The sequence below is a fragment of the Malania oleifera genome, chromosome 11, assembly GCF_029873635.1.
Source record: "Malania oleifera isolate guangnan ecotype guangnan chromosome 11, ASM2987363v1, whole genome shotgun sequence".
Classification (NCBI taxonomy): domain Eukaryota; kingdom Viridiplantae; phylum Streptophyta; class Magnoliopsida; order Santalales; family Ximeniaceae; genus Malania; species Malania oleifera.
The window spans coordinates 13267989-13292717 of NC_080427.1; the positions used below are offsets into that span (position 1 = coordinate 13267989).

General features: G+C 33.5%; 1 protein-coding gene across 1 annotated transcript in view; it reads right to left on the reverse strand.

Moving 5' to 3' along the window:
* LOC131168514 (uncharacterized) overlaps nucleotides 1-13834 on the reverse strand; it is a 39831-nt gene extending 25997 nt beyond the window's left edge. Inside the window, exons 1-7 of the mRNA XM_058128004.1 lie at nucleotides 13546-13834; nucleotides 12723-12938; nucleotides 11464-12585; nucleotides 10836-10958; nucleotides 2092-2273; nucleotides 1756-1987; nucleotides 1370-1579 (exon numbers count right to left, since the gene is read on the reverse strand). Of these exons, the coding sequence (XP_057983987.1) occupies nucleotides 1370-1579; nucleotides 1756-1987; nucleotides 2092-2273; nucleotides 10836-10958; nucleotides 11464-12585; nucleotides 12723-12938; nucleotides 13546-13779 (2319 nt within the window). The 5' untranslated portion in view covers nucleotides 13780-13834. The remainder of the gene's footprint in view (nucleotides 1-1369; nucleotides 1580-1755; nucleotides 1988-2091; nucleotides 2274-10835; nucleotides 10959-11463; nucleotides 12586-12722; nucleotides 12939-13545) is intronic.
* Between the last annotated feature and the right edge of the window lie 10895 nt (nucleotides 13835-24729).

The window sequence follows — 24729 nt, forward strand, 5'->3', positions numbered from 1 at the left end:
ATTGATTACGCCGCTCCATTTTATTGGAGGGGGCTCGGCACCCCTTGGAGCATGTAAGTCCTTCACTAAAACATCTCTAGGTTTTATCAAGCACAGATTCTCCAAGATTATACCTCTTGAGTTCCGGTTCTTTTGATCCTAATGATCAGCACATAAACAAGTTATTCTCGAAAGATTCAGATATTATCAAGAACAAGGACAGCATCACAGCACAAAGCATTAGATGAGCAGATAATTCATTACCATATCTGCTGAGGGCTTCAAGCAGCTAATTTCTTGATATCTTGCATTTTCACAACCTCACACCAAGTTGCATGATTTTAAAGTGGCAGGAACCATTTCCCAATACTGTTACATACCATTATCGCAGTGGAAACAAAAATCACAGTTGCAGCGCCACTATGGACCACTACCAGCGTGTAACACCCTTTACGAGCTGTTAACATACTGCTATGGCCAGACTATTTGATAGATTATTTTATTTACCAGTTTTTAACTTTTTCTTCTCACTTCTTTCATTTTTCTTCAAGTCAATCCCAATTAGCTATGCAAAAAGGAAGGGCAGAAGATTATAATGAGAACAACAATGATGCCGGTCTACCTGTTTTGTGATATTCACAAGAGATGCGCAAGGTAATAATTTGATATGAACAATCTTTTCGTTACACAAATTTTAATTTGGTATTTCTTTTCTATATTGTTCAATTCAACCATATTTTCTCTTCTACTTTTGGTCCTGCTCAAGTTGTTAATAATTGTTTTACAATTATACTAGTAATTTTATAATTTAACTCATATAATATAATTTATTGGTCAAAATGTACTAGACTTCTAAGACTTCTAAAAAAATAGTGGAACTTGTTTAATTTATTGAATGCTTTATGTGCTTAATAGATTAATAGTGTATGTCATATCACAACCCTGATCTATTTTGTTTCATTAATTTATTTATAACATATATTATTAATCAATGATTTGTTTATATCTGTGGTCATAAGTAATGAAAATTGAAAATGAAATACAATTTTTATGCCCACAAAATTTTAAAACCCCAAAGGATCCAAATTCCAAAATAAATTAAAACTCTTTAAGGATTAGAGACTTGGACCATTCAAATCTAGCAATGTCAACAAAGTTGTGCATATTTGAATACTAATCATCACCGTTACACCAACTCCCTACTATGTAACACCTGTTACTCTTGCTTTCTGCTACACCCATTACTATTACACATCACTACATGCTTCTGCTATCTAAAAGCATGTCGAGTTGTAAATAGTACCTCATTATCTAATTTTTATTGGCACATTAAAATTATAGGCACATCAAACTAGATCAAACTGAAACTAAACTGGAAACATATAAATACCTCATGCTCAGCCATTCGCTTCAATTCAGCCTCTGCCATGTCCAATGCATCAATAACTGAATCGGTGGCAAAAAGGGTTTCTTGAGTTTTCTTTCCTGCTATTGCCACAGCTCCCTCCTCTGGAACTTCTTCTTTGGGAGCATACCTATTTTCAAATGTGTTGTCAAGATCAGACTCAAACATCTCTTCCAGCCTTTTTTCCTTCTCTTCCTGCAGTTTTAAAACACAACCAAGGAAAACACCAATGACAATCTAGCCCCAAAGATAACTAAACCATGAAACCAATGAGTTGAAATGGTGAAGGAAACAAAATAACAGGTTGAAATAATATCACTGTGACACAAAGTGAAACAACTAGGACAGCATTATGTAGAAGAATGCAATACCTCAATGAAAAACTGCTCTTCAGTGCGATCCCAACGGCGTATAGACCGATCATGAGATCCTGTCACAATAAAATCACCACGATTGCTGACTGCTAGACACCAAACTTCTGCATGATGTCCCTCAAGGGTTAAAAGCAACTCAAACTTATCAGCATCCCAGTATTTTACAAGGCGATCTTTCCCAACACTAAACAAGTAATGTGTGTTGCACACAAATTGCACTGCCATAACACTGTCATGGAAACGGCCCATCAGGATTGTCTCTTAACACTTTAGTGCACCATTCAAATTTTAAAGAAACAATTAAAATAATTCTTATATTTAAATATGAAACACCTATCAGCATGTGCAAAAATGGATTTATGGCAGTCACCAAAATCCAGACCCCAAATCTTCAAATTTTTGTCTGCAGAGCCAGTGACAATCAAATCCCCATCAGATGATATATCCATACACAGCACAGGCAGCTTATGACCATATAAGGTGAGGAAAATTTTGAGAGAATCCATAAAGATGACCTGAAAATAAGTTGGCATAAATGCATCAGAATAGTCCGCCACATGCATGATATATGTTGACCAAAATATTAAATGCTAAGCTTTCAGTCTCTGATACATGACTACCATTTTTTTTATAATAAAAAGAAAATGTATTAAAGAAGAAGAATTAAGAGATTACAACCTAAAAGTGAACATGAAATCCTCAAAACGAACAAACAACAGTTAAACGAAAGAGAGAAAGAAAGAAACAAGAACAATAAATAAATGAACAACAGTAACAGCAACTAACTGAGAAAGCCCCTCTTTTAACTAATTTACAGAATGCATTAAGTTAACTAATTCCCATTAACTAACTACCACATGCAGGGGAAGAGGAACATAGCTCTAATAATTGGTTGGTCATCATGTTCTGCTAACTTTTAGCCCGTCTAGGAGCACTTAAAAAAAGTGCTTATAGCAATTATCACTTATAATAAGTGATTTCACAAAAAAAGTGATGTTTGGCATATACTATAACAAGTACTTATTGCAAGAAGTGTTTTTTTAGAACCACATCAAGAAAATTTTAAGTGAATTTTGACAATAAATCCCATATAGCTTTTTTGGCCACTTAAAATGGTACTGTTCACATGCAGTGTCATTTTTGTAATTAAGATGAACTTCTGTGGCAGTTCAGTAATTTTGAGAAGTTCTCCCCCCCTCTCTCCCTCTCGCAGCAAGTGGTCACAGCACAGCCACAGAGCATCTTCTTGCTTTCTCTCTATCTCCCTCACTCCCCTCTCCCCCAAACACCCTTTCCTTCATAAATCAGAGCTCCACCATCATGCCGCTGCTGCCGCTTCCTCCCTCCTTCACGCTGCTCTCTCCTTCGTAGATTGTGGTGCTTTGCAAATAGCAGTGAACCCTAGCTCCTCCTCCACAAGCCATCACCGCCGCTGTTGCCGCTGCCATAAGCCATCGTCATCACCACAAGCAATTGCCGTTGCAAGAGCCATTGCAGTCACAAGAGTCACTTTATTTAAATTAATACTAAATTAAATTTAAAATGTTAATTTAGTTTATATTTAACATAAATTAATATGATAAGCATAATTTATAAATCTATATATATATATATAACAAAATTATTGTCAATTAAAAATGTAATCATATATTATTTTACTTAACAAAAAATATTTTAACGTTAATTAAAATTATTAGTTAACATAATTATTGATTAAATTATTAATTAGAAAATTTTAATAATTTTAATCTAAATATTTTTTAAAAATAATAATATATTATTTTATTATTTATTAGAACATATTAATTAATGATGAAAACAATATAAATTTATAAGAAAAGACTTATAATAAAAGTGAGTAACCGAACACCACTTATTTGATCAACACTCATAGTAAACACTAATTTTTAAATACAACCAAACATTACATATGACTTTCAGTATTTTCCAATTCAACACTAATTAAATTCAGCACTTCTATAGAAAAGTACTTCAGCACAAGTGGTTCCAAACAATCCAAAGGTCTGAGGCAAGGTAATCCCCTCCTCTACCTGTTTATCTGGGTAATGTGAGGCCTCAATCTTAAGAAAGCTCCCGACAAGGGCATCTTCAAATGTCTTAGAATTGAAATGAATGGAAGGGAAACGGAAGCTTCCCATCTCCTTTTTGTGGACAATACCATTATTTTCTATGAAGATAACAGTCACCAGATCCTCAATCTTTGGTGTGCTTCATGGCTTTGAAGCAGTCCTTGCATTCAAGGTGAACTTGGCAACAGCACTAAGGGGACTCTTTAGCAGGTTTTTGGGAAGCATGCTAGGGGTTTTTCCAATTACCTACTTTGGCTTTTCTCTTGGTGCTAATTCAAAGACAAAGATGTTTTGGAACCCATGAAATATTTGAGAGAAAGCCGGTTGGAAAAGGAACTATTGTCTAAAGATAGAGACTTAACTTCATAAAGAGCACATTATCAAATATTCTAGTTTACTTTATGTCCTTCTTCCCTATTTCTTGCTCAATTCCCAAAAGGTTAGAGGGAATTCAAAGAGACCCTTTGGGGTAGTTTGATGGAGAATTCTAATAAATGGGGTTGTAAAACAATCTTTACAATATGGAGATTTGGAGCTCAAATCCATCCTATATTCAACAAAGCCCTCATTGAAAATGGTTGGGGAGATTTATGAAGGGGAAGGATAAACTTCAAAGGGGAGTCACTCCTTCAAAATATGGCCTTCCACCTAATGGTTGGAACACTAAAGCTAGGAAAGGAGTGTATGGTGTTTGAGTCTGGATATTCGTCGAGAATATTTGGGATGATTTTTTCCCTTTCCTTATCTTCCGAGTGGGAAACGGGGATAACATTTTCTTTTGGCATGTGGTTAATCTTCCCCTTAACACAAAATTCTCCACTATCTGCAATTTGGCTCATGAAAAGGATGCCCTCCTATCAATAATCATCTAAAAATTTCTAACCAAGAAATCTTTTTGGAACATTCCTTGATTAGAAATGGCTTGGGTCAAGAAATTGAGCATCTTACAAATTTTTACGATTATTGATATAATATCTAGTACTGGAACACTATTAACCATCCCATGGTCTTGAATTTCCACAAAATTGTCGAAATTTCCAATTCCCATAACCCTTGAAATCGAAATGGTAGTCGATTTCCATCTTGCATAATTTCCGTCAAAATCTCAATGAATCATCCGAAATTTATCGAAATCTCGAAATTTTAGCGACACTTGTCAAAATTTTAACTATACGATGAAATTTTGTCAGAATTCAAATGAGAAATTTAGGAGTGAAGTGAAATTTCTATCTTAATTTATTTTATTTATTTTTTTGAAACAAAAGATTATTACAAATGCTTTTGAAATTTTATGAAAAAATAAACTTACAATAACATTTTATTTAACTATTCATGACTAAATTATCATTATTTGTATAATAAATAATATTTAAATGATTTATGAATTTCATTTGTATTAACTGAATATGTTTAATGTACATTATCTTACAAATATGTTTGATACACATACTATTTTACAACTTTTCCACCTCATACAAATCATAGATGTATTTAATTTGTAATATATTAGTCCTAAAACCTATATTATTATGTTTGTTAACCATTTCTGAAGTTCCACAAAGAATTCCATGCTCTACTACTAATTTCCGTTATTTTTTCAAATTGAAATCAAAATTGACATCGAAATTGAAATTTTCGTAGAAATTTATGTACTTTTGGAGCTTCGATATTTGAGTCGAAATCGAAATTTAAGACCTTGAACCATCCAAAGTTGATCTTGGATAAAGATGGCAGGTTTACAGTCATATCTTTTTATAAGAAACGCACTCCTCTAGCAAGACCTATCAACAACCTCCCTGAAAACTCATCTAGAAAACAAATGCCCAAACAAAAGTTTCTTCCTTTGTGTGGTAGACAACTCATGAAAATTCTTACCATGGACAACCTGCAGAAAAGGGGGCTGCCCCTTGCAATAGGTGTTTCCTGTGTTTAGAAAGTGCTGAAACTATTGATCCTCCTACATTTCTCTTGGACCAAAACACTATGGCCCTTGGCCACTTCTTTGATCAGATAACATTAGGTTATAGCATAACAGTGGAAGGAGAGTTGTTGGCTCGAAAAGGATCCACTCTAGCAAGGAGAGGAAGAAAGCTTTGCTCCTCATTCCCATTGCCATCTTTTAGTTTGTGGGGGGGGGGGGGGGGGAAGGAATTAGAGAGCTTTCTAGGGATCAGCCACAGCCTTGTACGTTAATGAAGACCATTGAATTACAAATATTACAATAAGGCATAGTGGTTTGTTTTTGGTTGACTCACTTGTAATTCTTGAATTTTTTTTTTGACACCTTGCAATGCATGTGATTGCCTTGTTTTTACTTGGGTGGCATCCCCTTGATGCCCTTTAATGTACTTTTCTATTAAAAAAAACGAAAAATCTAACATTTCATAGAAGTTCATTAACTTCAAGACAAAAAAATGAAAAAAAAAAAAAAAAAAAGGGAAATTTAGGAAATTTTCTTAAGAACTGTTCTGGAATAAAATGACTTGTTAGGACGCATGCATGCATGCACACTTTTGTTATCATTATTGGTGTACCCTAATTAAGACTATTTATCTCCTTTGGCGGCCCTATCCTTCCCCATTGTGAATCATTGAAGTTCAGTGCACTAGTGACAACTTCCAATGGGACTTATAGAACATGACTTTTTAAAAGATCTACCTAGACTACCAAGGAACCCAAGATATTTTGAAAAGGTATGATCAAGTAATCAAAGAATTGGCAAACATCTTTGAATTTTTCGTGATATGGCCTATCTTTGAATATGGAATTTAATTTGTTTGCCATCCCCTTTCCTATGATGGAACGCCTGGGTTGCACTAGTGACAATCCTTGACGTGTGCTGGATTTCAAATGATTTTCTTAGACTACTGGGGAAACTTAATGAAATACTTCAAAAGAGGTAATGCTAATTGATGATACAGGAATCTTAAATATCTTGTATATTTCTTTCGTAGGAAAATGTGATTGTTATCTTGATTATCAATTTTCAATAATAAGTAATTATTTCAATTGGTCTACTAGAAGGGCAGCAATGTAATTCATATTTAAAGGAGACAATAATTTACTTATAGGGCTATTTTATTTAATTCATGAAAATTCATGGTTAATTGGTATCATCCTTGACACGGGCATGATGGGAGCGCTAAAAGCTTCTCCGCGCATAACTTGATAAACGTAACTCTATCATGCACATTTTTATGAACCCTGGTTCAATTTAGTATTTCATTAAAATTTGGTAATTAATTGACTTAACCATACCTAAGATAAAATAAAAGGTTATGGGCAACTCCATTGATTTTTTCAAAAATCCGTTTTTTTTTTTTTTTTCTCACTTCCTATCAAGTGTCTTCGAACCCACATTGTGACAACATCAATACTTTTTTATAGGCAACCCATACAACTATATGTATCTATCAAACATTTGGATTTATTATTTAAAAAATTTTAAATAAAAAAAAAATGCATCAAAATACAAAGCTTCAAGTGATCTTCAAGCTCAACCACTTCTAACTTCCAAGTAAACCATAATTAAGGATATTGGGACAAACTAAGACTTCATATGGTTTTACTAATACATTTTTTTATAGGTACTCCAATAATCAAACACAAAGCTATACATATCTATAAAACATATGGTTTTATTATTAATTCTTTTAAAAAATGGCGTCAAAAATACAAATCTTTAAGTGATCTTCATATACTCAAACACTTCAAGCTTCCAAGTAAACCATAATTAAGGATATTGGGACAAACTAAGACTTCATGGGAATCTCGGACTTTTAGAAATCATTAGGTTTTCTAGATGGCTGCATTTGATTGGGACTAATTAGATCTTGAATCTAAGATTTGAAATGAGAAAATTGAATTCAAACTAGTAGGAGCGAATAAAATACATTTGAACAACTCAAACCAAGGATTATATGATTTTGACAACTGGTCACTGTCGTCCTTGTTCCCATCATCTTCTTGTCAGTTCAAATATAAACACGAATGTGATGACTATCTCACCAAAATTTTGGTTGTCACAACAACTCCCAAGCAAAATTTCTTCATTTCAAACTCACACATAAACTTGAAATCCCAATAATTACGATTGAGGGGAGGGAAGGTGAAGCATGGTGAAAGATATGGGAAGGCAACAAGGTTAACACACAACTTGTAAGAAGAATGTATGAGGGTCAATGCCACTTCAGGCTTTGCATTCAATAGAATGCCACGCAAAATGCCACAACAATACAACAAAAAAAGACCAATTGGCAAACAAGAGTAAAAGACCTAAGAGCAAGTCACACAGTCCCCTATTTAAAGCTCGCAACCATGAATAGGAAAACAAGGAACTACATACACACTGCTAAGAGGATTTTAAAGAAGAGGGGTTAGTTCAGTCTAAAATTAAGAATTTTTTTCCTAAACATTAATTTTAAATCAAATAAAAGAATGAGAATACAATAGAGACCATAGAAGTTTATTCTGATACTGATCAGTAGGTTTCAGCATTAACATTTTAAAGGAAGAAATAAATATATACTACATTTAAAAGTAAACAAAGTGTAAATCATTTTGTGGACAAAAATATCCTTCCCTTTTGCAAGTAAGACAAACAATTCCTAAAAATTAATTTTTATACCATATATATCCTTACCTTTTAAAAGGAAGACTAAACACTTCTTAAAAAATATAAATTTTCACACTATATATATATTTGTCTATATGGAAATTGAGTATATAATTTTGTGGGCAAAAATATCCTTATCTTTTTAAAATAAGACTAAATATTCCAAAAAGAAGCAAATTTCTATACTATAAATCAATTTAACCAAAATTGGATAAAATTATATTTAGAATGTCAAGAAATTCCTGTTTAAAAATAAGATAAAAAACTTCATTTAAAAAACAAGATAAACTAATAGTATATACACATATCTATGTCCATATTTATAGAATAAATTAATAAAATTACAAATAGGATAAATGATTTTATGAAAAGATATCCTTATATTTTAAAACTAAGATAATTTTCTTAAAAGGCAGTAAATTTATTCAATATTAGACAAAATTATATTTATAAAAATATATTTTGGATAAGTTAAATGTTTAAACCCAAAAAAAAAAAAAAGGAACTTCATTTGGCTAAAAAACAAGTTAAACTAGCAGCAACTATACAACAGTGTATATAATTTTGTAGGCAAAAAATATTACTATCTTTTAAAATAAGACAAATCATTTCTAGAAAAATAAAATTCAATAAAAATTAGATAGATATACAACAACAACAACAACAAACCAAGCCTTACGTCCCACCAAGGTGGGTTAGCTACTAAATTTTTTTTTTTTTTTGCCAATTTACACAATCATGGGCAATTTCTTTCAACAAATTCAAGGCTATTGAATCCTTACTATCTCATTCCAAGTTATTTTAGGTCTACCTCTACCCCTTCTACAGCCCCTCATAGTAACTCGCTCATTCTTCCTCATTAATGCACTATTTGGCTTACGTTGCAAGTGCCCAAACCATCTGATCATTCCTCTCTTATCTTATCTACCACAGGAGTTACACCTAACTTGCCACAAACATGTTCATTCCTCAATTTATCTTTTAACCTTATACCACTCATCCATCTTAGTATTCTCATCTCGACAACTTTTACTTTTTGGATATGTTGTTTCTTAGTTGCTCAACATTTAGATCCATATAGCATACCTGGCCTTACAGCCGTCCTATAGAACTTCCCTTCTAATTTTAAGGGTATTCTATGATCACACAACACACTCGAAACACTTAATCATTTTACCCACCTTACTTTAACTCTATATATATTACATCTTCTTCAATTTCTCCTTCAACTTGCATAATAGATCCAAGGTATTGAAATCTACTAGTGCTATTGATTTATTCACCATCAAGTTTAACATTTTCTCCAATATTTCTCCTACTATGACTGAAATTACATTCCATATATTCTTTCTTATTTCTACTTATCCTAAAGCCTCTAAATTCTAAAGCTTCCCTCCATAATTCTAACTTAGATTCTACTCCACGCTTAGTTTCATCAATCAAGACATTATCATCTACAAACAACTTACACTGTGTAATCTCATTTTAGATACTCCTGATAAGTCCATCCATCACTAGAACAAAAAGGATAAGGGCTCAAAGAAGATCCTTGATGCACACTTATGGTGATTGGGAATTCACCAGTCTCTCCACCTAGACTCCAAACGCTAGTCATTACTCCATCGTACATATCCTTAATGACATCACCCCTTTTTTTTTCTAAAACTCATCACAAACTTCCTTAGCTACCCTATTACACTTTCTCTAAGTTAATAAATATCATATGCAAATCTCTCTTCTTTCTTCATCAACCTTCTTAAAAGATATAAAGCCTCTATAGTAGATCTCCTAGGCACAAAACCAAATTGATTTTCTAAGACCTTCATTTCCAACCTTAATCTTTGTTCAACTACCTTTTCCCACAATTTCATTGTATTAACTCATAAGTTTAACTCCACAATAGTTATTACAATTATGAATATCTCTTTTATTTTTGTATATAGGTATTAAAGTGCTTTTCCTCCATCCATCTAGAATTTTCTTGGTTTTTATAATTTTGTTAAATAAATTAGTCAACCATATAATTTTGTTACCACTAGGCATTTCCAAACTTCAATTGAGATGTTCGTATTTTATAATTTGAAATAAAATAGAAAATTTTATAAATAACTTTGACTATTCATACTTTAATATATACAAACTAAATTATGAGAATATATTATTATTTTTCAAAAAAATATATATATCTAAACTTTATTTTTGTAATAATACTTTACAGAATACCATTCACATGGAATCACTATGCATATGACACATTTACTAGTTATTAAAAGGGAGGGGGGTGAGAACATTCAAATACAATATCCCACTTTAAATGATAACAAGAAACTAGATATATTTGTCAACTGAAAATATCATATGAGTAATCTGACCTTCACCGTGCAATCCAGCAGAGCAACAGCAATATATTTAGCATCAGGACGGACAGCAACAACTAACACGTCATCATTCATTTTCATGGTCCTTGTGTTGGACACAGTTAGGCTCTTAGAATCCTGCAAGTCAGATATCATCATTTAAAATTACTAACATAATGAATGCAAACCCTGACATGCTACAGTTTTCCAGTCAACATATAGAAAAATGGAAATCTAGAGCATACTTGCACTAGAGAATGTAGATGACTAACAGAATAGCTTGATGTCAAATTTCTTGATATTCATAGCCACTATTTGATTCATGAAACTTAAGAATAAGATAGTGAAAACACAAAGAAACTGCAACTAATGGCATCCAGAAATGCACAGCAATAACCATTTAATACCCAGAAAGAAATTTCTTTTCAGCTTAAATAACTTCAATTATCTCTGACTTCAGCGAACAGGATGGCACATTAATGTGCTTCCAAAGAAACAGTTTTAACAGTATGCAATCGCCAAAGAGGTTGACTGCATAGTAAGGACTTCCAAATATGAAACATTTACGGAGTTCCTGATATGGAGCAATGGTAAGACTAATTGACCAAAACCAAAAAAAATATTAAGAGTATGAAGCACACACCTGACCAGGTTTCTGCAGGTTCTGAAACTCCCAGAATTTAACATCATGATCTGCACTCCCTGTGATAAAACCATTTCCATGAGGAAACATTGCCATTGACCGGACAGAGCCACCATGTGCTTGCACAACTTCAACGCAAGTCCCGCTACCAACGTCAATAATCTCTATAGTTCCACTTTTAGTTCCCACAATTGCAAACTTGTTAAGAGGTCCAAACAAGCTGCATAATCCATACCCAGAATCAATGGTTCGAAGGCAAGAACCAGTACTAGGATTCCAAATTTTTACAGCATTGTGACTAGTTGACATCAAAACGGTGTTATCTGAGCTAAGTGCAACACTTCTGATATCAGAACGGTGGCCCTGAAGCTCAATAGAAATTGTCCTGGTGCTTGAAGTACTATTTATAGAATAAATTTCAAGTAGATTATTGTTCAGAGACAATGCCAAAGTGGCCAGCAAACTCTTCGGAGTAATAGGACAGAACGAAATGGAACATATTTTCTTGCTTACTCGTATGGTTTGCAGAAGCTTGAAAACATCAGTGACGATAACAGCCAGGACATTGCCTTCCTCTCCAGCTCTGTGACGTGCATCACCATTTTCAGTTACCTCTGCTGCTACTTTTCTAGATCTTTTCTCTTTCTTCCTGTTAAGTCTACGTTTTGCTTTATGCTTGGATTCAGCCTCATCCAATACATGGAATATATCGACCGTCTTCCCTGCCACTTGACAAGCCAGCAGATTTCCAGCGTCATTGAATCTTACAGTAGCAACTCTATCCTTGTTTTGTCGCTGAATTTCACCAAAATACTTCAAAAGTTCCCATTTGTTTTGGGCAGGCAAATCTCCACCAGTAACAATCTCATTTCCATTTACACTAGGCCCGGATTGTTCATCCACCAATTCATGCTTTATCATGTAAAACCGAAGTTCTGAGTCAGCTGAACCAGTTACTAGATACCTTTCCTCAGTATCGGCATCAATAGACCAAATTTCACTATGATGTCCACTTATTATTTGCATACAATGCTGATTTTCAAGATCCCAAACTCTCAAAAATTTGTCCTTCGAGGAACTAACAAGTTTTTTTCCAGAGTCCAAGAAAACAAGATCGGTAACCTAAAATAAACAAAGAGAACAAATAGAAAGCAAACAATTAAAATATACAAGATGAATAAGGAAAAGAGAGAGAAAAAAAAATAAAAAAACAATCTAGGCTTCAAAAGAGCTTAGGGGTCTAAAGGCAAGGTCAAAACCTGGTCACGATGCCCACGTAGGCGAAAAAGCCCAGCTTCAGCGATCACATCCCATAAAATAATATCACAATCTTTGCTTCCAGATGCGAGCAAAGAACCAGCTTTGTTGTACCGAAGGGCCGACACAGCCCCCTTATGTCCATTCAATGAGGTCTCACAAGTTCCTTTCTCACAATCCCAGATTCTTATGCAACCGTCGGCATACCCACTTGCTATCTGCAATGAAGAGCAATTATAGAATTCTCATAAAGAAAATGACAAAAATTATCAGCAGTAAACTCCGCAGCAAACATCAATATCAAAAGAACTACATTCACCCATATTGGTTGCGGAGCTTCTTTTGTCACAATGCCAATTGATTACATAATGCCTTCACCCACTAAAAAAAATAATTCCTAACTTTCCTGCACATTTTGCTTTGTTAGGTTGGAAAGAATATCTAGAAAAATATAAGGAACTGCGAGTTCACAACTTATATTCTCTTCGTCATTAAGTACTTGGGAAAGTAGCACATCCATTGGGCCCAGCTGCCTAAAACTTCTGAGTCTAATTTCATCAAAAAGAGTTTAACCAGAAAATTTTGAATATTGCGGATTTACAACCCCTGGCAGCAAAACAACAAAACTAAATCAAATTTGCAAGGAAAATAAAAAAACAATCCACTTATTGGCTTTGTTTAGTTGTGCCTTTCGTTTACAGTTTCTCAAGCATCAAACAAATAGTGTTAGTGTGTGTGTGTGTGTGTGGGTGTGTGTGTGTGTGTGTGTGTGTGTGTGTGTGTGTGTGTGTGTGAGAGAGAGAGAGAGAGAGAGAGAGAGAGTACCAGAGAAGAAGGAGAGGAGGCGATACAAGTAACGGCGAGAGAAGAACCGCGAAAGGAAGGGGAAGGAGTTAAAGTTTTGGTGCAGAGGCCTTGACGGACGTGCCACACGCCCACCTTCTCCAACGCCGGAGCGAGAAGGTGCTTGCCTGTGCTGTCGTACACAATATTCGCCTCAACGGACGAAATCACTCCAAACGCCGCCGCCGGCTCGTACCTCAGGTATGCTTTCACCATTGCTGCTTCCGCTTCTCATCCATCAGTATGAAAGGGTTTAAAGGGTTTTATAAACCGTGCAAATTTAATCGGTCCGCCGGTTCGCCCAGAAGACCAGCAATTTGAACATTTTATTTTAGTAACCGTGCCAATTGAACATTTCATTTTAGTAACCGTTTCCTTACCAAAGTTTATAGAGATTAATAGTAAGTCTCGAGGGATATGCCGTGTGCTGCTTGACAGTATAAGTCTGGATTTAATTTCTGTTTCGTTGAGTAAAAACATAAATTTACTTCCTACGTTGGCTGTGGGACCAGACAGCGTGGGAGAATGATTAATTTGAGTATTTTGTGACGCCACTAGTGAGTATATATCATGTAGCTGGATGAACCGAGGGTACCAGGACACTCAGCGTAACCAAAAAAAAGGATAAATAATAGGCCTTAAACAAGTTGGAAGACTCAAAATGAAATCAAATTCTAAATCTCTTTTAGTTTTTTAGTTATATTTACCATTGAGTCCACCCTAACACAGTCTATAATGATTGAATTTAAAAAGATGTATTTGATCCTTAAATTAAGGAATATGAATATGAATATGTATTTGATCCTTAAATTAAAGATGTCTATAATGATTAATTTAACATTACTTTATTTCATTCTTATGTACTAAATAAATTACTAATAGTTAATAAGTTATGATTTATTGAATCGTTTTTAAATTTTAATTTGTTTCTTGATAATCTCAAACTTTTAAAACTGCCTTAATTTTGTTTTCACCTTTAGCCTCCAATGGAATTTTGGACAAAATAACTCCAAATGTTGTTGTTGGCTAGTACCTAGACTAGAGTATGCTCTCCCCACCGTTGTTTGTGTTTAAAGGATATCTCGCTAGTAGGGCCTAAAGGATTTTTGTAAATTGTTCTAATAAATTGGTTCTCATTAACAAAACCATCAATTGGATTTTTTTATTTTTTATTTTTTTGGTCATTTAGTTACCGCACAAACCTATTTGATTGTCAAAAAGTAGTTTTGTTTTTGATAAATTATATTAATACTTCACAAAAAGTATGACACATGGTTTCATACTTGTTTTCAAACGTTAATTTGTCTTGCGTAAGTCCCTAATGGTGTAAACAATGGTTATTGGCACACTGACGATTGATGTGTAAGGGTGTGATCTTTGAGAATTGGTTCCAATGCCCTGCTAAGGACTCAACAAGTGTAGATGGTGAAGTACAAGATGACCTAAGTAGGACTTTGATGGGACAAATGGGAATATAAAAGTCTAAATAGTCTAAATCAATTTATGTATAAGAATATCATTTTTCTAAATAAACAACAAAACATCCCTAGAACATCAATATCAATTTTTCAAATTTTGCAAAAATTGTGCGTGTGTGTGTGTGTGTGTGAATGTTTGTGGGTTTCAAGTCTTTGTAAAAATAGTAATTTTGAAACACACGCTAGGGTTGTGTATGTGCTGATTCACAGTTATACAAACCTCTTTTTTACACTTTGAGAGCAGTTTGTCTAGCAAAATCACCTTGAATTCAATTGGTGATCCTGTTAGACTTCTTGATTTCACATGCAAATTCTTTTATTCAGTCTACTTGTCTTGTTTACTTATATGGCATGTTTGATATATTATTGTCATGTTTGCATTATCTTGTTTGTGTATGTGACATTTGCTTTTTGTTACTTGTTTTCCAAACACACCTATATCCATCCCCTTATAGATAGTTGGGGCTATGTTTGTACATGCCTTTGGGATCTAGAGGTAGGGGTTTTGGTCTTGTGCAAGGCTTCCAATATTAATAAAGATGGTAATTGAATAAGATGAAAGAATTAAAAGTATTAATAAGTTGAATTTGAAGGCAATCTTGGGTTGATTAGGTATAGTTCATAGAAATGGATGTGTAATGGTGATAATACCTTCCCCTCGTATAATTGTACTCTTGAACCCAACTCTAGTACCACAGACCTTGACTATTGGTTTTGCTTAGTCTTAGTTTTGACTTAAGATCAAATAATTAGTCATAATTAGGTGATATAACCACACTTGGGTAAAATAAAAGATTAGTGTCACTCCATTAACTTTATAAACTCCATTTCTTATAATCACCATCATTCTTGCACATACTACCCAAATTTTTCATATCAAATTGCATTGAGGCATCCAGGACATGTCAATAACTTTGAATCCACTAGGGAATTTTAAAGATTGAGCCCTAGATTAGCCTTATATTACCTTGAATGCAAATAACCAAGACTTTATGGTTACTTCTAGTACCACTTGTATTTGCTTGTTTGTATATTGAATGTAATAAATCAATTGCATGCTTAGTTTTGTATGCTCTATATGTTTCTTGATAGGGTTGACTAGATTGGTTTTCTTAGGCCCTTTTCTTGCACACAGGATCTATACCCCAAGTTAAACCCTTCTTAGGTTAGTTTGGAATAAAGGAGTGTAAGCCTTTAAGAGGTATAAGTCTCCTAATGAGTGCATAAACCATTACACCCAAGATGTATCTTGTCCACTTGTAGCCTAGAATTGGCAATGATGGGAATTATGCTAAGCCTTTTGGCTATTTAAAAATAGACTAGGAAATCTTTATTAATTATAGATTATACTTGACACCTTGCATACAATTTTTCGTAGAACCCTATCACTAGGGTAGAAGTTGTGTATATTTCTCCATCTTTAGGTTACCTATGGGGAGCTACCCTTTGTGTAGTTAATAGGAAGTTATTTGCAAGACATTTTTTGAACTCTGTTGATAATCATCTCTTCCTCTTGTCATCTAAACTCTAACTGAACATTTTTTTTCTACACTTTGATATCATTTCTAGAGCTTGTTTATTATGCTTATTAGGCAATGGCTACACAAGTTCATGGCAAAAACATTTTGTATTAAGAGATCATTTTCCTTGCGAAAATTCTTCAAAGTGTCATAGAACTCAAACTATTCAAATCTCATATAAAGCACCTCCGAAAAGGAATTAACCTGAAGAAATGTGAAGGTGGAAGATCATCAGATGCCTTAAATTTCATTGAAAGGAAGGATAAGGGACTGTTTGATGAAAGTGATTCTTTTGCAAGGTAGAAACTTGCAACCATGTTCCATGCTTCTACCCTCATAAATAAGACACATACTTGTTCCTTCCAAATTTGGTAGGCTTAGGTTGTTCCAACTTTATTTAGGATATACGACATCTTAAAACTATAGACCTTGATTTCTTTGGGTCTCGTGATTCTCAAATAAAAGGATTTCTTGAGTTTCAAAAATGGGATAAATTTGTTTCCTTTTCACATGAAATTATTCCTACACTAATCTTGAGTCTATTGGAACTCCATTTGCACCAAACATTAGAAGCAGTGTAAATGGAGGATAGATGGATATAACTACTAAGGATCTTTCTCTATTTCTTCATATGAATTGATAAGGGATTCATTCTATTCAAAAGCTAAACGAAAAGAAAGCTATTAGGTTGTTGTTTGGTAGTTCTAAGATCCAACCTAAAGCATTTTAACTTAATGTGCAAAATAGGGTTATTCATCACATTGTTGTCAATATTTTATAGCCTGGAAAAGGACTAATGACCATGGCTTCTGACATTAAACCCCTATTCCTAGGATCCCTTAACAAAAGTCATTCTATAAATTTACCTATTTTTATGCTAAATCACATGATAGCTACTATTAAAAAAAGAAATATAATTTCTTTACCGTATGATTACATCATCTGCAAAGTTCTTCTAGAAATTGGGTGTTGATCTTGAAGAACTTCCATTTTATATAAAACCTTATATGTATAACTATCAATTTCTCATCTTTATGAGATTTATTCAAACTGACTCTAAATGGAAAAAGAAAGAAGAACTAAACACTGATTCATTTAGTTTGTCTCAAACTAGACCTTCTACTCTTATAAAACAACCTACTCCAACTCCTCCATGGCTATTTCTACTTCTTCCTTGGCAATACAACCTCATATCTATGCTCATATAGAGGAGATTAAAAGCAAAATTTACTTTGTTGAAAAGAAGTACGATGCAATGGCTACAAGAATTGGTAAAATGAAGTAACTACTCTTGAATTCTTTAATATCCTTTAATCTTGTCAAAATATTGTTAAACTTTTTGGGTCCGTTTCCTGTTTTGATTATGACAAACCATAGTATCTTATTTATGACAAACCACAGTGTCTTATCTATGTGCTAAGTGTATGAACAAGTTTACTTCTCTTAACACGAATGACAGATGAAATATGGAAGTCGAGAAGCACTTAAACGAGCACATCATTCAGCGCAATTCATGATATTACAAAGGAGCAGAGCATGAAGTTCTTTTGTTTTTCTTTCAAGTTGTACTATAATTGTAATAAGTTTTTTTTTATGGTCTATAATAATATGCATATCATGCATAATAGGTTTAAATGCTCAAAATGCCATAGACTGACCGTATGTAATTCGGCCGATTGACGCCAGATTTTTAGCCTTAATTTAAAAGCTTAGGTCGTAGATTGACTCTTGGTCCTAAAGCACCGCATGACAAATCCCCTTTAACTCACAAATCATATCTATGCAAATAGGCGTAAAATCTAAGCAAAAATAGGACTTATCTTGAAGTTTGAAAAGGTTTCGGCTGACTGAACTCAATGTGTTAAAAATGCCTCGGTCGACCTAACTGACTAGAAGTCAACTTGTTGACTTCGCTCGGTCAACTGTTCATTTTTTGGATGTATCTTCCACAGTCGACCAAACTAGCATGTGTCTGACCCCTAACAACTTAGTCAACCGAACTTCTAGTACATTTGTGATTGAATCAACCGAACCATATGAATAACAGGTTGAATTTCAAATATAGTCGATCGAACCTCAAACGTTTTCAAAATCACCTTGAATACAGTCGACCATATTCGTAGTTCAAAATCTTCACGATCGACCAAACTTGACAATTGGGTCGATCGAACCATGAATACGGTCGACCGAAACTCTCGGGTTGCCATATTTTTAACCGTGGTAATAAGCACTGAATATGGGTTAGTTGTTGACTTTTTGGGTTCGTCTCCTATTTTGATTATGACAAACCACAGTATCTCATTTGTGTGCTTTGAGTATTTGAACAGGTTTATTTTTCTAAGAACAGATGACGAATGAGAAATGGAAGCCGAGAAGCACTTAAATGAGCATACCCCATCGTTTTCCATGGAATTGCAAATGAGCAGCTGTTGACCTTATAGGTCATATCCCATTTTAATCATGACAAATACTCTGATATTTAATGGTTGATGAGTTTGTGTGTAGGACCAATTGAAAGTATCATACGGTGTATGCACATGGGCTTGAAGAAGATAAAGACCCAGACCTTTTATTTGTAATAATTTATCATTTTGGGTCTGTAATCGTAACATAGGAACATAGTCTGTAATAATTAATATCTTACCTGCATGGTAGGAGGGATAAGCTCAAGACTATAGATGGACCTTAGGGAACACCCTTTAGTTGATCGAAGGTCGACCGATGCTAGATTTTTGGGGTTAATTCTCAAATACCTTAGACTAACCTTAGGACCCACAAATCTGCATGAAAAAATTCCTTATTGCATTAAAAATAAACATCACATGAATAGGGTGAATGTATAAGGGAGTTGGAACCAAAATGCATTAAAAATGCATGTTTGGTCGACCAAACTTTCATAATGTAAATCATTCGGTCGACCAAACCTGTCAAGCGGTCAACATTTTGACCATAGCTCGGTTGACCATACTGTACCAAGTTCATATGACTTGGTCGACCGAACTCCCATCGAGTCAACCTTTGACTCATCGATCGACCGACTAAAATTAAATGGGCAACACCCTAGTCGACCGAACCCACACGTGGGAGAATCCAATGTCTTAGTCGACTGAACTTCACAGTTCAAAGTGTCCCAGTCGACCAAACCTCGCATTTGGTCGACCGGTGCTCTCGGGTTGGACATTATTTTTTACCACAGTTAAAGTTTTTAAATGGGGTTAATTATGCTAAAATGTTTTACAATCATAATAATTCCCTGCATGTCCTGAACAGTTATGTTTTTGGGGAACTCTATATATACCCCTTCATTTGCAAAAATTAGCATGAGATTAGCAAAATAATTAGCAAATATCATCTGAATCTCAAAGAACCTATTTTTCAAATTCAAGTTGTATACTCTCATTCTTACTCATCCATATTGCAAATACCACTTAGTAAGAGTGCTTTTGTGTTCATCTCACCAAGCTTAAACTCTCACTTGCTCGTTTTGATTGAAATTAATTTTTCTTTGAGAGTAAGCTTCTAGTTTTTCTAGGGGGCTTTGTAAATAAGCCTTCCATAGGAAAACTTCTTAGAGCTTTTGAGTTTTGCATTTACATTGCAATACTCAAGAGTTCATCTCGTATTTTGATTGCTAAAATATCTTATACATCATTTTCAAAAATATCTTTTGTGCTTATATTTGATAAATTTATTTTGAGATATTTGCTTGAGTGCTAAAAGTTCTTTGTTGCTATACCTTTTGATTAAGATTGTCATTTTATTATGAAACCTAAGGTGTAGTTCCAAGAAGGGGGGGTGAATTGGGTTTATTAAAAATTTCTTTGATTCTCTTTATGAGCTCTTGTCTCTTTTTACAATCTCTTAAGGTTTTCTCGTATTTTCGTTAATTAGACAATACACACTAACTCCTATTTCATTTTAATCAATTCACAATCAATAAACACAATCAATTAATTTACCATTCACACACAACAACCACAAGACAAGAAATCAATTCGGAATGTTTAAAGGTCCTGCAAATGAATGTTCAATTCTTGTTATTGATTTATGAATTTGAATATTACAATGACAATCAAACACCTTTTCAATATTAGAACTTAATTAAACCTTCAGTTAACAAGTTTTGGGTGTTAAATAATCAACGTACTTCCTTTCGATTTCCGTAAAAGATCGATTAACCAACGTACTCCCTTTCGGTTTCCGCAAGCCCAAAAACAAATTAGACCTTTTTGGGTTTACTTAAATTCTAATAAGTATCACTTTATAATTTCAAGTATTAAAACATTCACGCAAGTTATATTGTTGCTGAAATTAAAAGGAGAGTAAGGAGAAAAGAATAACACCACCACTTTTCACGAGGTTCTGCTTACCCCATCCTATGTCCTCGCCTTAGGTCAACCACCTAAGGAGTTAACTAAATTTTGTTCCTTCTGGGTGGAACAAAAAACCTTACATAATTTACCCTCTTTTTCTAAAAGAGAAAAACCTCTCCAAGCACCAACCTGTGCTTGGTCCAACGATCCAATGAATCCTTTAAACCGTTCAAAGTACAAGAAGATGGAAAATAAATCTGCATACAAAAAATATTCTCAAAATTTAGAGCAGGTTGTACAAATTGAGATCTAAATTGTACTTCTAAAAACCAAATTAAAATAGAATATATAAAGCTCTAAAGTTTTAGAAGTCACCGATGGTTAAAAAAAAATTGAATTACAACCTGGAACTGAGCTTTGATATTTTCAATCTACCAAAATGGTAGAATTCCTCTCCAGCAAAAGATGTGAGCAAATTTAACTCAAAGAAAATTTCTTTCTCTCCAACAAAATGATGTGGGCAGATAGAACTCAAGAAGAATTTCAGCATAAGAAGAGTTTCAGCAAAAGACTTATTAATCTCTCTTCTTTTGTATTCTATCTTATGTATATTTTTCATTACCTAAGGTAGTATTTATAGGTTTTTTCAAAGATCAATGTCCTCATCAAGTTAGGTAGTATTTGAAAAAAAATGTTAACTTAATTTTGAATTTCAAAGTTTTTCATTACCCAAGGAGGTATTTATATGCTTTTTCAAAGATCAATGTTGTGATGACCCAAAAAAAAAAATATATATATATATATATATATGATTAAAGTACAATAATAATAAAATAATAAAAATGGTCATTTAGTTAATATCAATATATAAGTATTTTTCTGTAGGATCCTTGATTCCATATTTGATGCCTAAGAAAGACCTTGTCTTAGCGAGTGCTCAGAGACCATTGCGGCTCAGTCGCTCCCTGGAGGTCGGCCTGGTCAAAATGGAATTTCATAGGATAAACAGGATAGACACTATTTGTACACGTAAATAAGTATATATACATAAAATAGTGTTTTGACAAACATAATTTGTCGAAATACATAATAAGATAATAATAATATAGGTATCATATGTGGGGCCCACAATACTATGTGGGGTCCACATGAGTCCCGAAGCCACAAGACACTGTTTATATACGTAAATAAGTACATAAAATAATGTTTTAACTGATATAATTTGTAGAGATATATGATAAAATAATAATAATATAGGTATCCTATGCGGGGCCCACAAGACTGTGTGGGGCCCACATAAGTCCCGAAGCCGTATGGAGGTTTTCACAAGTCTCAAAGCTATGTAGGATGCATAAAATCGTATAAGAGTTATTCGAGTTACGTAGGATCCATCCGGGTCTCGAAGTTGTGTGGGGCCCACAAGACCATGTGGGGCCCACATGAGTTTTTAAAATTTAAATTTAATTCTTGTTCAAAAATAAATAATAAAATAAATAAATACTTAAAATAGTTTATAAGTAATAACAATGATAATAATAATGACAATAATGATTAAGAAAAATAATAAAATAATAAAATAATTAATTAACTAATTGATTAATTAATTAGGTAAGTAGTTAATTAAAAATTTATTTAGTGGGAATGGTGGCAAGCACTCCCACATGGCTTCCATCCCCATCCCATACTCAACCCATACCTTGCCCATCCCTTGCCCATTCTTTAATTTTAAAAAAAATTATAATTTCACCCATCTCCCCACATTTTTATAAATTCTATTTCTTCCCCAAAATTTTCCTATAAATAGGGAGCTCTCAACCTTCATTTTTCACAACAATTTTCCAAGGAAGAGAAGGATTAGTGAGTGAAAGAATTTGTGGTGGAGAGAGAATTTTTGAATAAATTCTCAATCACCCACTTTTTCCGATCTCATTTCTTAAAGATAACTATTGTGTTCGTAGCACACGGTAAAAGAAGAAGGTAAGTAAATTTTGATTATGTTAGATTCTTTTTTATTTAAAATTCATACCCGAGTTTATTTTGTAAGTAAATTTTGATTATGTTAGTTTCTTTTTATTTTAAATTCATACCCGAACTTATTTTGTACGTAAATTTTAATTATGTTACTTAGTTCCACAAAATTTCCATGAGTTTATTTTTACGCATATTTAATTATACCAATTCTACCTTTAATATACTTGCATCTATTTTTGGGTTAAGAAATGTTCCAATCCCCTCGGGTAAATTTTCAGCATTTCTTTCTATTCAAAAATAAAATTATATATATTTTTTTTAACACAAAAATTGTGTGGCATGAGTTTATTTCTACGTTACATTTTTTATGTAAATATGAGTAAAGATAAGATTTTCACGATATTATTTTAAATTGCATAAATGATAATAAGATGATTTTCAAACCCCTTATGGCAACGAAAGTTCAAAGTTACAGATGCTCGGTACCGCAGCTTAAAGTTTATACGGATCAGAGTGCACCCACACTGTTTACAGAGTGGTTATTTATGTTAGTGGATTTCTCCTGAGTGCACACCTGGTTTAAGTCCAGGACTTAATAAGGAAAATCTCACTTAAAGTTTACGTACGTTGATTTAGTTTGGTCGGCCAGCCAGCTAAGTCCAGTCTTCGGACCGCACAACCCAGTCATGGGGGTAAACATGACTTACGGCAAACAGGCCTAAGGGTGATTTTTATAATATATGTTTATACATATTTAATTACGTGTACAAAGTTACTAATGATTTGAAGGAAAAGTGTAAGTTTACGTGAAAAGGATCATTTTGGTGCTTAAATGACGATCTAAGGAAAACGTATAAGGAAAAGTATATGTATGTTTATCATTAAATATTTTTACAGTTTTAAAGTTAAAAGTTTAATTTAACAGTTATAGTATATGAATATAAAAATTTACTGTTGAAATTGATGACAAAAGTTTTATGCAGGAATTTGTAAATTTATGTTTATTCTAAAAGCAGTCTTGAAGTTATAGTATTAAATATTGTTTTACGAAATTCTTTAAAAGCTCATTTTGGCCACACACTAATAATAATCTTATTTACTTACTGAGCGTCGTCTCACCCCAATCATATTTTATTTCAGATAACTCTGAAGGACATGTCGGAAATCAGGCTTAGCAAGCATGCGGGTGGGGATTAGAAAAATAAAGATTTATTTAGAAACATTAGTATGATTTCAGATATTTACGTTTGTGTAATTTTCTTCATTTGAAATAAGTGATTGTAACATGAATAATTAGCGCTCTGGTTTAACAAAAATTGAGTTTATTTGCTTCCGCTGTAAATTAGTAGTAAAAAGTTAATATCCCAGGCCCCTCGGGGTCGGGGTGTTACAAATGTCCCTATCAAATTAGGTAATATTTAAAAAAAAAATTGTTGACTTAATTTAAAATTCAAAATTTTTCATTACCCAAGGAGGTATTTATATGCTTTTTCAAAGATCAATGTCTCCATCAAGTTACGTAATATTTGAAAAAGAATTGTTGACTTAATTTTAAAATTCAAAATTTTTCATTACCCAAGGAGGTATTTATATGTTTTTTCAAATATCAATATCCCCATCAAGTTAGGTAATATTTGAAAAAGAATTGTTGACTTAATTTTAAAATTCAAAATTTTAAAAGAAAACTTCCTGTTTGAGATCTGAAATCTGCTTCGCGTGGCAGTCGTCTGCCATGGTTAAATCTGAAACTCAGAATGTTGACAGTTGTCTGCTAGAATATAGGCAGTCGTCTGTCATGGTTAAATTTTAAACCTAGAACACTGGCAGTCGTCTACCAGGACACTGTCTTCAGTTTAAAACATTCAAATTTTGCCAGTTGTATGT